Consider the following 14,695-nt stretch of genomic DNA (forward strand, 5'->3'; position numbering starts at 1 on the left):
CCACAGTGCTGTTCTTCCTGACCCAACAGGCACTGCACTCCTGCTACTGATTCATGAAGCAAAATTATACCATACCAGTTGGCTATGGTCAGTACCATATCAGTTGGCTGACAGAGTGGTCAAATCCAGACAAGAATCCCATTATTTTGTCCCTGATCTTTCGAAACCTCACCCCATAAGGAAGTAAAGAGGCAAGCACAAAGGGAAGAGCTCCCATATCCACAGTTACTTGAAACAGAGTACAGCAAGGGAATTACCCCAAAAGCTTAAAGAGCAGCCAGCTGTCTTCTCCCAGTGGGGTCTTCTCCCAGCATTGTCTTGCCACAATACTGTGAATTATGACAGGTCTTGAGAAAAGCAGTACTTGTAAAACACTGATATGAGCTAATAAAAACTTTTTTAGAAAGTGTGTTTGGTTAATTAGTTGTAAACATAGAATTCCCATCAGTAAACCTGGCCATTTCTAACAAAGAGTTTTGTCACAAAAACTGTGCCACAAACTGGGTTAACCTGGTGGGATTCACAAGAGGCCTGTGATAGTAGGGGAGGAGGGAAAACAATACCTCCCCAAATCTCTTATCTTTTCAGACTAATTTAATATCCCCATTAAAATGAAGCTATTATGTACTTGTCACAGGTTACTTACCACAGTGATTTTCTATTCTAAAAAGGAGCATTCTTGGCACAAGTAGCTCACAATGGCCCACTTAAAAACCCAGCAAACAACCTGAACATTTGAAGAGGAAAATGACTCAGTCTGTATACAGTAGAAACCCTGTGAAGAGGGGAAGGGAAGCATGAAGAACATTTTAGCTAATCTGGGAGGCAGAAAAGATGCTCAGATGCTCCCTGTACAGTTCATGGAAAGAAACAGAAACACTGCAGTGTAGATTATCTTCTGGGGAAAACAATCTGACAAGGATTATCACAGGAGACTGCACTGCAAATTTGATTAATCTACAGCTGTTGACAAAAATACGACATACAGTAAAGGGGGAAGACCTATGGACACACCTAAATTTTCAGATGTAGAAACAGACAAGTTAAATCCTTTTAAGTTTCCTAAATATTTAGAAATACACTTCTCTCATTTATTAGATGTGATCTCCATTCAGAGACAAGATGATTTCCCACTCAACACAGGCCAAATTAACTTCCACTGAGCCACAGCCTGAGAAATACATGAAGAATCAATGAATGCACAGGACACAACTTTCTTCAGTACAACAGAACTAATAAAGTGTCATGCTTCCAGAGGGTCTTTGATGACATCATTATCACCTCACTTATTATTTAAAGGGAGTATATGCAAAAAGAAGCAACAACTCATGCTGTGCAGGAATGAAATGCATTAACTCAAGATTACTAAAGCAATAATTAAGTGGCAAATATTGGAGAAACCACGTTTCATAAAAGTTAACTTGTGAGAAAGTTAAACCAGAGGTTTCCAATTCATCAAAGCAATTTACTTTGGATTGTTAGCAGAATCATTCTGTTCCGTTTCTTCGTGATTCTTGTGGAACAATCTGAGTCTTCCCTTTCAGCGTCTGATTGAAAAGGTGCAAATTTACTTTTTTATTTGTATTGTCTAGACAGACAGCAAAAATGGGATAGGCATGTAATTGAGCATAAATATGGAAGAATTTCACAATTTAAGAAGGCAAAAGAGGGTTTTACAGTTTTGGTTTTTTGATTGAATGTGCTTATCTGCTTAGATGAATCTATTCAAAACAGCCACAAACTGTTCAATTTATTTGACATTTAAAAAGAAAATATTTTCTTGCAATAAAAACATGCCGTATATCAATAAGAGCAAAAACGGAAGACTAAACATTCCTTTCACCTACTAGGGAAAGAAATATTTGAGCTCCTGTAAGCTTGTTATGGGCTATATTGTGTTCCTTGATGATTCCCACAGTAGCTGACTCATCCCTGAATTCGCTGCCATCTTCCAAGTTCTATCAGGCAGATATTTATTAAGCATTTTCTATTTCCACACATGAAACATACTGTTTAATTCTGCACTCCTGTTTCTTCTCTCTTTTCCCAAGACAGATCCCCCCTTTATCACCCTGCTTCTCCACTCTACCCTGCAAATTTAAGTAAAATAATTCAACCAGCTACTGTGCTCTTTGAGGGAAAAGGACTTTTTTTGTCTCTCAGACAGACAAAATAAAACTTTATTCTGAGCAAGTAGGTCTCTTAACATATAGGTAAAAATATTTTTTAAAAATTGTGCCATGTTTCTAATCTACAGTAAGTTAGAAACAAAGCCCACAAATGAGCTACCCAGCCTTAATTCTAACAACCCTTAAGTACAGCACATTTACTCTTTCTAAATGATGACTTTACAATACAAATAATTTCAGAACTATGAGAAATTTGTTGACACCAGACTTGAAATGTTTAATGAGTATTTAATTTCCCATATGTTCAGCTGTGTGCTAAAGTAGACTAGTTCAGGTAAATCAAACAAGTCCCCCAAAATTAAAATAATGATGAAAAACTACATCAATAAAGTCTATACATGAAAGAGACGGCTTAAACTTTATTTAATCATATGAAATCTGCCACCTCCCAACCTCTCCATATCCAGTGCAATATTGCCAGATTGCCAGTTTTCCAAATTTTTAAGTCCTCAGTGAAATGAGAAAAATTATAAAAACAATCACTTCTTCTAAATAACCTGTACAACATACCATCAAAGGGATCTAAACTATGAATCATTTCATGGAAACACAAATGGCTTTCACTGAATGCAAGGGCCTCAACCTAGAAACCACAATATTGCTATTCAGTACAAGAAGAGTTAGTAACAGGTAACTAGCCTATGAAATGTCTATGACAGGAATAGTTTATTATTGTGATCCCTTCATAGTTGAGGGAAGTCCTAACCTTTGTTTTGCTCCATCCAGACAAGAGAAGTCAGGTCTGCCTATTCATCCTTGCTGCTACAGCCAGGATGCTGCTGCAGAACGACAGTCAGTACATTGAGCACCAGAGCCTCTACAACCATAGTGTGGCTTTAGTCCATAAATACACACACGTGCATTTATCTTGACCTGCTGCTCAAACAGGACTTAAAATCTGAAGTATCTCAAAGTTAAACAGTGTAAAGGACACTTCTATAACCAGCCTCTGTGGGATTTTAAAGGACAGGTCCAAACACTGGAAGTGATATAAGGAACATAGATGTAAGAGGTCTATTACAGAAGGAGGAAAAAAAACAGTAAGAAGGGAACAGAACAACCTAAGTACAAAATTACTACAAGATTGTAATACCAGTTGTGTCCCTTCAGTTCTGAGGTACATTCCATATATTAGGTCCTTTTGCCTTGATTACTAGCTCTTACTTTTTTTCTCTTCATTACAAAACCATAGTCCTGTCTCTTGACAGAAGCTTTCCTTGGTCAATCAGTTTCAACAATCTAGGTAACAGTTTAGTCAATATCACCTTAATAAGGTGTTAAAAATGTAAGTAACTAAGAATTCAATGGTCATTTTCAGCTTTCAGTTGCAAATTCAGACTTACTTGCACCTCTGTCTTCAGCAAGCGCCTCTCAGATATAAAAGCATTTTGACTGAAATAATCAGAGCCTCTCCAATGTTATTTCACCTCTTTATGGTCACTAAGTTGGAGTTTCACTGTCACATCACTGTCCTTAAAACAGCATCTCTATCAGATAAGTTACCTGCTAGATCCCAGGCTACCTATAATATCATCCATTTTCTTTCATTTTTCAATTTCCCTCATTCCCTTTTTGCCAGTCAGTACAATTTCTGAAATAACTAATATTCACTCAAATAGTCCTGCAACTAGATCTCTTTTTTTTCCTGACATCTTCACAAACATCTGTGTCTTAATCAGATCATTTTCTCTCTCCCTTCAACTTTGTACTTTTTTTCAGATGCCACAGGAGAAATGTTGCCGCTTTAATTTTTTCAAGTTGCTTTCAGTTCCGTGGTATTTCCCTTTTCCTTTTTCTCCCTTTAATGTTAGAAGCATGTGAACTGCAAGCCATGGGCACCTTTTGCAATCAGCACAGGGGTCCAAATCTGTCCAGAGAAATACTTGTATTTCACATGGACTGAATCATCCTGAAGGAGCACAGGAGAGCAGAAGCCTCAGCTAATGGTCTAAACAGGTACATTCAGTCCATCATCTTATCCCATCTACAGTCCAGAGGTGATTCTCTCTTTATCTCCAACACAGAATTTGGCAGTGACCAAAGTCCTTCATTAGAGCAGAAGGTAAGAAAATTCATTAATCATCTCATCCACTTTGGGTCTCAAAGCAGTCAATGATGTAACAGCTGTTGGATGAACATGTGGCTTAGAGCAACTTTGCCTTGTTGTCACATACCCAACTCAGCTAATAGCCCATTCAAGGAAACAGGTTTACAAATTTAAAACCAAACAGCATTACCCCATTTGTCCACCCCATAGGTCCTTTAAATTATATACCTCCCTATCAGCCAGTATTACTTGCCTGTGATAATCCAGTGCATTTTCCCAGTTATAGCTGTTAAACTTTATTTCATCTCTGAGAACACACTTGTCTAACACACTATGAATTGATCTATGACTTACAGCTATCACTTCTGGGAAAAATCAGAATAGAAAAGAGGTTGTTTAAGGAGCTCTCTAGAAATGTAACTGTGCTTATAACTGCTCCTTCTAATCCACAGGTGGGTTCTGAAATTTCATCATCTCAGGTCACCGCAACCTCCCAGTGATGACAAAGCCCTGCTGAACACCATAATGATCCAATTAAACAGATGCACAGGAAGGGTGAATCTTAAAACTCTTCTTAAGAGAGTACAACACATAAACAGAGTCTTGTATGCAACGAAGAGACGTAAGTCTCTGAACTCTGGAAATAGTGGAATCTAGTGGTGCATGGCTTTGTATAAAGTCATTTGACACTCTAACTCAATTTATATTGCGATTCAACATAAACAGAGTGTCATCCAAGAATCCACACAGGAGAGAGATGTTATGAATATCAAAGTTGGAAGACAAATCTTCATTGACTTTCATACCTCTGATAATCCCAGGGGAGAGAACTTTGACTGAAAGTGGCTTAAGTCTAGGATGATAAAAATTTCTTCTGAAGCCTTCTCCACATCTCAGGTATCCATAAGGGTGCTCATTTGAGTGAATTTTCAGGGTATAACAAGATTAAATTTATGCCACAAGCTTATGTTCTCACCTCTGGCTGGCCAACTGACCTCCCACACACTCTTGTGAGAGTTGGACCACTGGGACTCCTGCCTTATTCCATTACCACTGATTGCATTTGGGAGCCAATACCTCAAAAAGCAATGTGGGATTAAGCATCTCTTATTTCTGTAGAAAGCAGGCTGCAATTAAGGAACAGGAGACATTCATCCATACACATCCAAGAGAAAAACCAATGATTCAGCAGCAATTCTAGGTTATCCCATTCTGTACTATTGCTGCACTGTTGTTCACCTGATTATGCAAGGCAAAAATATCCTTGCAGGTTAGACAACCCAGTAAACAGAGCTTTAAACCACAAAAACAGGAGAAAGAGATTTCTCAACAAGGAAGATGTGGATGGGGTAGGCAAGCCAAGGGCCCGGGTGACAAGAATGAAAGAGACACAGCAATCAACGAAACAGAGCTGAAGTGGAATTTCTCCAAGCATAGGCATGTAAAGAAGGAAGTGCCTGCAGAACAGCCTCATGGAGAAGCCCCTCAAGCCTGTACTGAGGAATCAGCATGCCTGGGTGCCTGCTTGAACTGCCTCTACACTGATGCACACAACGTGAGAACAAACAGGAGGAGTTAGAAGTCTGTGTGCAGTTTCTGGACCATGACCTCATTGGGATCATGGAGACATGGTGGGATAGCTCACAGGACTGCCATGCTACAATGGATGAATAAAGGTTGTTTAGTAAGGACAGGTTGGCAAAGTAAGGAGGTGAGTTGTCTTTTATGTGAAAGAACAGCTGGAATTTGTGGAGTTCTGCCTTGGGACAGTTCAGGAGATGGTCAATAGCTCATAGGTTAAGATTAAAAGGCAGACCAGCATGGGTACTACTGTAGTGGTATATGCTGTAGAGCATGTAGTAGTAGTCTACTGTATGCAGTAGCATATGCTATAAACTTCCTAATCAGGAAGAAGCAGATGATGCCTTCTTCAGACAACTGGAAGAAGACTCATGTTGACAGACCATTCTCCTTATGGTGGGAATTCTAGTCACTGTAATGTCTTCTGTGTGGAAGGACAACACAGCAGGGCTCAAGCAATCCAGAATTCTACAGTGCCTTGATGATAACTTCCCAAGGTGATCATGAAACCAAAGAAATAAAGGTGCCCTGCCTGACCTGATATGTACAAACAAGGAAGAATTGGATGTGCATGTGGAACGTGCTCACAGCCTTGGCTTAAGTTTGGTTGTAGACAAGTCAGTAGTATTGTACTCTCTTTAGCCTGAAATATTCTTTCAACAAACAAGAGAACAAGTTTCTTCAGATCCAATATTCAACAAAGAGCTATTGCTGTATTTATTCTGTTTCCAAAGTTTCTGAAGAGAGAAGCTGCAAGAATCAAAAAAGCTAAGTTGTGTTCTATACAAAACACATACTGAGGAATACCTTTCAGTAATCCAATACTCTGGAAATACAAAAACCACCAATCAATAAACCAGCTAGCTATGCCAACCTTCAACAACAGCCATATGGAGTAAAGTGCCATACTTTCAGCTCATACCATTGCGGCTACAAAGCCCAATACACAAAACCAAAGGCTACTCCAACTAGAAGGCAAGGAAGGAGCATTTCATGAAAGCACATTTGAAATACAAGTTGACACTTCCACTGTAACAACAGTGATGCTACCAAATAACCCTGGAGGACTTTTGTGTATTTCCTAGTACTAGACACAGAAATGTTATCTATAAGCCAGTTAGCATTTTTTTGCAAAAAGTATCAGCACTTGAAGGGACATATGTGAAATTTTTAAAATATGAAAAAAAGTTTAAACATGGAAAAGTATTACTGGTGTAGAATGAAATAGAACATACACTGGTACGGCTGCTTATACTATTCCAATTTTTCCTTGTGACCTTTTAAATAAACTACAGAACTAAGAATGGAGTTTTTCATCTACTCATACATAACAGAAAATGGAATGATAGTAGTGCTTATTTCATCCATAAATTATTATTTTATCCTTAATTTCTCCATTAAGGTAGCTAAGCAATAGACATATTTAAATATATATATATTCATTCAAACATAAAGTATTTCTAATTTCATTTTGTCTTAAAAGGAAGCAAAACTTAAAAAGCAACACATACCTGATATACCCTGAGACTCTTTCTGTAGATCACAGTACCACAGTCTGTTCACTGGATCACAGCCTTCTCTGATAGACAGCAAGACATATCGACCATCATCTGACACCTGTAAGAAGTTACAGAAAAATCAAAGACAATTCACTCTCTGAAAAAAAGACCGACTTCAAAAAGTGAGTTCACACACACAGAAAAATGTAGTGCTGCTGTTAAATGAACATTACAACCTACAATCACATTATCAATTATCTGAGGAAGCTTCTTGGTTCGCTTTTGCACATGCATGCATACACACACCCCAGGATTTCTGAAATTGTGTCTGCTAGCACAGAAAGTCATCAATTAATCCTTCTTGCTACTCAGGCTTTGCAAACATACCCCATTTCTCGACAAAGCTTTTGCAAGTCCAACAAGGAAAGGCAGGAAGTAACAAGAAGTCATCAACTTAAAGTCTCCCTCTCCTGACTGAGCTGTTTTGAGCATATTCCAAAATTACTGTATCTTGATGTTTTATCAACAGAGCTGATAGAGAAGGCTGTTTCCTGTCCACATTCTTATGACCATATCTAATGGAAATTTAAGCCCCCAGTCACAAAATAGGAATCTGGCTTCTGGAAATTTTCCACTTGGCACTATACACATCTTCAAAACAATTCTTACACATATACTGTAATTACTTCTTAGATATATTTCAGTTTACATTTGCAACACTAGTTATGCAAAATATCTGTAGAATGAGTTACCCAAAATAAATTTCGTAAGAATTAGGTTCTAATTATACTGCTATTTCAACAGATCCACAAGAATGGGACCTAGCAGAACAGAAACAAATCTCAGTGTATGAAAGTTAAAAAAACTCCAACAATCACACACTCCTTGAAACAAAAACAATCCTCAAATGAGTGTTTCCAAATCGTATTTTTACAGGCATTTTGTTAAGAGTTAATTATACCATGAATAAAGTCCATACAGTCAAAAGCTCACAAGACAAATAGAAAAGAACACCTAAGATTCCTACTGTAGCCAAAAACCACCCCATTATATGAAATGGCAAAGACATCTTTAACAGTGCAGCCTGAAAAATTGAGATATTTTACCTCCTCCTTCCTTAAAACAGGTATCTGGAAATGGAAACCAAGATTGGGTGATCTTTCTTGAAAGATGCATCTTCAGTGGTTTTAGATAAGCAATAATTGCAGGCGTCAATTTTAACTAAGAAAATGACTGCAATATGCTGCTTAAGCATCTGTCTGTACTCGTGAAAGCACCAAGTTTCCTTCACTTCCTCACCAACGGAAAAACCATACAAATTAATTTTAAGTTTTATATAAAAGTACAAATTTCAGTTAACCTCAAGAGTAAATTCTTTTACTCATGGTCAGAACCCACATAAATTTATTCTTTGATTCTGTGAGTAAAACAGTTAGAGAAGACTGATAACTTTACTCAAGAAAGAACAGAGATTTGCAAATTTCTGATGTTTTTGCAAGGGCAATTCAGAACCTCTGATGACAGCAAATCTGAGTACATCTAATTTTTCCTTCCATATTCCCAGCTGGACTAGTTAAGAGTTGATGGCAGTTTATGTTTAATTTGAAGTAAGAATTCCCAAAGTATCTTGCTGGTGGGATACCAATTACGTCTGTCTCTATCACTAAAGCTATTCTTATACCAGTGAGTTCTACAACCCAAAGGAATTTGACAGAAACAGGACAAGACAGTTGACTGCAGCAAGCTAAAATGTTCAGTATTATACTGCAGATTTAGACATCCACATTGCAAAGTTACAGTTTGATGAGCAATCTTGGCAGCAGCATCATCTTATGCAGTCTCCACCTCTAGCTCTTCCTACTGCTATAGTTGCTTGCGTCCATTCAAGTTCATTCCCCATGTCGTGCCAGTACAAGCATCCACCATTTGTGAAGTAAACCAGTTTGGGGAACTGATCTAACTGAAAAAATGGGATGTTAAAGCAAATTTTAAAACCCCCAAAAAACAGAAAAGAAAAAAGAATCCAGAGGAAAAAAAACACCCAAACAAACAAAACAAACAATCCAGGAGGGGAAGGAGAAAGAAAAAGGAAAAACCCCCAAACAATCCACAATAAAAAAAGAAGACTAAAAGAAGCCCCTCTGCCAGATTAGTATCTCAATCAGTTCACTGTTCAGTTGCACAAATGGCCAAGCTAACACACAGCATCCAACAGCTGTAAACATGAATAATGGGGGCAGAGATTGCTAAAGGCAGCTCATATTGCAGCATTGAGGAATGTGTAATCACAGCCCAAATGCCACTGACCCTACACTGTAAACAGACAAGAGCCTGGGTTTCAGGATGGCAAAAGGAAATAGGATTTACCAACTATCATTTGGATTGTTCTTATACTGCTACATCATCTTCATGAGCTGAGCTGCAATCCTTGCTCTTGGCTCACAAATTTATGAACTGAAATTTTATACTAGTACCTCACTCAAATCTCAGAATTCATTCATGGTTCAGCATAAGGGGGACAGCTGCAATGTCAGACCTGTTTCCCACATTTAAGATGAAAAGGAAACATAGCTCAAGAATTTCAGAGAGAAATCTGGAATGCCAGTCAGTGCACATTTCTCTCATTAAAATAATTATTATAATTTCAAACAACACCCACTGGTAAAAGTTAAGCAGGTTATAAAGCAATTGCAATTCTTAAAACAACATTAAGTATGTGTCAAAACAGGACAGAAGAAATCCTGTAGCCTTTCAACTGGAGCTTTTAAAAACCTGCAGCATAACAATGATTTTACTGGCATAACACAGCACTAATCCCTAACTCAGCACTAGTAAAGGAAGGATTATTTCAAGAGCTGATGTTGGTATGTAGCTTTTAGTTTCACTACAACTGTCATTCAGTGAGTTGGCAATTTTGAGTTGTTAGATCTATTATTTCTTAAATATTTGTTGTGACCATATTACACCACACCAACATACACAACAGTATCACTAAGCTAGCTGTACTCCCAAGTACTATTTTATTTGGTCTTTCAAGCATCAAAATCTTTAAATCCTCCTTTATAGAAGAGTTTTGGTTTATAGTAGGGGCTTTTTTTGTGGGTTATTTTTTTACCTAGTAATTTTGTTTCAATGTTACCTGTTCTCTCTATTTTGATGAAAAGTAACCACTGCTTAGCCAAACATTAAGAGTAATTTACACGTCACTTCAATACGGCAATGAGCACCAAAATAAGAAAAATTAATTAAAGCCTAATTAGTAAAAACAATCTTCTAACCACTCAAATATTTTCTTTTGTTACAAAATACAACTAAGTCATTATACAAGCCATATAAGGAACCCCAAAGGGTTATGAGGATCCACAGCAAAAGAAAAGTTAAATATTTTGTCTAACAGCAGCAGCACATTTCAGACCAAAAATTCATACATAATTAAACAAACAACAAAAGAATGAACAGGAGAAAGCTGTCAGGTTTTTAGACTTCCTGACTCTATGTATCACTCTAAAATGTCAATATGAACAATATTAGAGTGCTCTACTTTCAAGTCATGTGCATCCCAACAGTGAATATTAATGCAAGTTCTGTGAACACTACGTGGGCAGTCACCACTGCCAGTCTCAGGATAAGGAAGAGCTCTCCATATTTAGTTCACAAATAGGGGCCCTTAGAGTGCATCATATTATATTAAGGCAGCTATATACACAAATCATTCCTTTATAGACAATAAATTAAAAGTTTTACTACCTTTGCCCTTTTTTATTATCAAGGTGGAAAAAACCTAATAACTGTGTAATTTGTTTCTGTGTAAAAAGGTACTAAAAATAAAACAAAAAAAAATTCAGTTATTAGATCCTATGCCCGTGTTGAGAAAAAGATAAACCCTCCTCCTAACTGCAGCCATTAACACTGTGGTAATCTACAACCTGATCTGCATCTGCAGTTATTTCACAAACTACTGCTCTTCATGCACTGGTGCCCTTTGCATATGAGACAGCACTGGCATTGCTATCCAATGCACTTCCAATGAAGCACAGCAAATGAATTATGTTAAAAAAAAAAAAAAAATCGAAGTTCACAAAAAATCAACAGACAGAATCAAAGCCTTCCAACAGAGCTAAAAGGTCAAATTACTAACTGAACTCCATGTATCCAGCCAAGAAAGATCAAATAATCCAGAAAAAGAAAGATGTGTGGCAATAAAGATGCAGCCATGCAATGCATTAACAACTAGGAACTAAAAACTCATTGCATCAATAAGCTGCATTTTAACACTGCTACAATTTTCACTATATGCTATGGATGTAACAGCTTAAAACCACCCAGAGCGAACTAGACTAGACTAGATTTTTTTAAAAATACTTATTTAGGACTGCACCCAGTCACCACAATAAAACACACTCATGACAGCAGTTACCTCCTCAACTTTAGATATATGCTGCACAAAGATTTTGCATAACACCACTGACCCTGGATATAACTCGACTAAAAATAATTCACAGGCAAGAAACTTTTCACTTGCTGCAGAAATTACCTCTTTTGTTATTTATGGGTATTTTAAAGCTTTCTATCAGATGAACAAAGGAAAATATTAAGCACAAAAATCCAAAAAGTATGTGGCTTCTACAGAGAAAAAAAATTACTGTAAACATTTGGCAAGTAAAGAGCAATTACACTGTCTGAACAGCCTCAAGTGTTCTAAGACCACAGATGTGCACATGCACCTGTGCCACGAAGATCTGCCTGCATGATGACAAAGAACCCCCACAGTAGTCTCCCAGCCTTTCAAATTCCACTTTTATTATCTCAGTTTTTAATAGAAAAATCGAAGTTATTTTCTTTCCTAGAATAGGAAACAGTGTTTTCATTAAATGATTGTAAAATGTTGTGGGGTTTTGTGGGTTTTTTTATGTGAGTTTCGGGGTGTGGTACTGGTTTGTTGTTTTTTTAATGAAGAGAACATAAAGCTGTGTTCTGATACTATATTTGCAGTGGTGCCAGAAAGTCACTGAAGCTTGCAAATAGCTCCTATCACATTTTATGTTCCCGCACTCTTTTGAGACGTTGAGGATTGGGGCACGAACTTCCTCTCACAAAGCAACCTCTTGGGACTGTCTGCACAAACCAAGCTACCTGAAGCTGCTACTCTCAGGCTGTAAAGGCTTTGTTTTGTTTTCTATTTGCAGAGTACTGGTCAGAATCAACTAGATTTCAGAAGCCCTAGTGATGGGTGATCACAGGAATGCATAATTTCAGGATGAGGTCCAACAGAATCCCCTTCCTACATTCTGAGGCACTGACACACTTTATGCAGGACATGGACATGGTTATGGTTATATGTAAACAACATTTTGATGTATTCTATCCACCCACTCCCCAGGTTAGAAAATTTGATCTGGGCATTAATTCAAATTTCTTATTCCAGCTGGGTTTTTATTCTTGGATTTTAGATATGATGTCCAGTATAAAGAACACTTCTATTCTGAACATATCCTTTTGAGCGTCTGCTAAGTTTGGGGTTAAAGGAGCACTGCCAAAGCCAGAGAACTGGGATTTTGAACCTAGATCATTGTGCTTATGACTATTTCAATTCCAACAAGACACCAGGCAGCCTTGTTCAGAAGAGGAACACAGCAACCATGTACACACATATTTACATGCATTCTCTTTCCTAAGCCTAGCACAGAATAAAATCAGTAGCCTTCTGAGGTGACAAACATCACACACAATTTTTACTGTGGCTTTCAGCTTGTTTTTGAGCAATGAAAGCACCAAAGCATCTGGAACCTAACTATGTAGGAGATTATCATGTACCACAGTCCCATGTGCAGCCACAATTACCTGCCTCTTTCTTAATAGCAAAACTCCCCAGGCCTACTGCCAGGGCTGTAGGAAGATTCTCATACTAGGCTTCTATTCCAGATTCAGCCTTGACTAAGACAGTGTAAGGCTTTAGAAAAATTCCCACAACCCTGTTTTACCCAGCAGTGTGTCTCACTCGAGCAAACTGACAATGTTTTCAGCCCTTCCCCTCCATGCTGCTCACTCTTTCCCTGTGGATGCTTCAATGTTGCTGCAGTGAAAACACTACAGCCAGCACACATCTGGCACAGCTTACTCCTCTGTGCTCTGAATTTAATTTGCAAGATCACCTCCCTGGTTTAGAACCACTGATGTTAACTGACAGCTCTAAATATAAAATAAAAAAAATTTTAAAAAGTAATAGCCAATTCAGAGACAGTGCACCGTGTTTGTTAGAAAACATGAAAAACTGTATTTATTTTACTGCTGGCAGAATTGGGATCAGAGTTGATCCCAGAATTGAAGGTTCCCTTCACCCACTCCTTTCTGTTCTGTTTACTTTCCTGCTGGTACCATAGGGACTTCTCACACTACCAACTGTGAAGGAGTGTTATATAACTTATTGTTTAACTTTAAGAGTAACAGTCTATCTGTGAAAGAGAGATATGCTCAGTCAGTCTGGAGATGAAGCAAAAACATGCCACTTAAACAGAGAAGCATGGGAAGCTCCTGTTTTCCCAGAGTACCTATGACATTGCCGAGGTTTTAAAAACCTTCATACCAGACTGCCCTCTGCTGGGGTGTTATTCAATTAAACTCTATTCCTGCTCTTCACAACTCTCCCACCATTCTACATCTGTACTAGAAATACATACGCTTTTTAGACTAAATGAAAAGGTTTCATAGCCTCTTTTTCAAAACTTACATATCTGACTAACAACAAACAGACTTCTTCCTCACAAACAATCCATTCAAATAAAGAGCTAGAAATGCATCCATATTTCTCTGCCAACACCATTTTCAGCACCACAGATTTTAAATCAAGCACACTTGGGGCTGGTGTTGAATGTATAGTGAGGAAAAAAGCCCTGAAGCTATTTTCTTGCATATTATCTTGTAAATATATTACACTGACAAAATTTTATACAACCCTCTTTTGTCCTTATGAATGACCTAGTTCCCCATCTCCGTTGAGAATACACACCACTGACTCCCTACAGTGCACCTGAGATTGTTTTTCTGAAGCATCATGGCAACATTATTAATTTTGCAGTATCTGAAGGATCTCCTTGTCAGGTGCTTTTCACCTGCAAGCAAAGTATTTCTCTTCCTTGACCTTGGCTGCAAGACCATAATCCAACTGTCTTCACTGAAGCTTGTGTAAAACATAATGTCTCTACCTAGTGGGACTAGCAAAGCTGGTAAAATAAAAACATTTTTTAATCTGACAGTAGCACATGAAAGCATACATTTTATAACATGTTGAGCTGTGCAAAGTAGTATTTTAAAATCTATAGCAGCATCTTAGAACCAAGGAAGCATATTCAGGACAGCACCAATAAGCCGTATAATTTGAT

At 37.8% G+C, this 14,695-nt stretch overlaps 1 protein-coding gene across 1 annotated transcript in view; it reads right to left on the minus strand.

The window, feature by feature from the left end:
* The window catches only part of LOC125323191 (prolyl endopeptidase), a 94,520-nt gene that overhangs the window by 59,938 nt on the left and 19,887 nt on the right, over nt 1-14,695 (minus strand). The window contains exon 7 of the mRNA XM_048297929.1: nt 7,329-7,434. Within this exon, the coding sequence (XP_048153886.1) occupies nt 7,329-7,434 (106 nt within the window). The remainder of the gene's footprint in view (nt 1-7,328; nt 7,435-14,695) is intronic.

The sequence above is a fragment of the Corvus hawaiiensis genome, chromosome 3 (genome assembly GCF_020740725.1).
Source record: "Corvus hawaiiensis isolate bCorHaw1 chromosome 3, bCorHaw1.pri.cur, whole genome shotgun sequence".
NCBI lineage: Eukaryota > Metazoa > Chordata > Aves > Passeriformes > Corvidae > Corvus > Corvus hawaiiensis.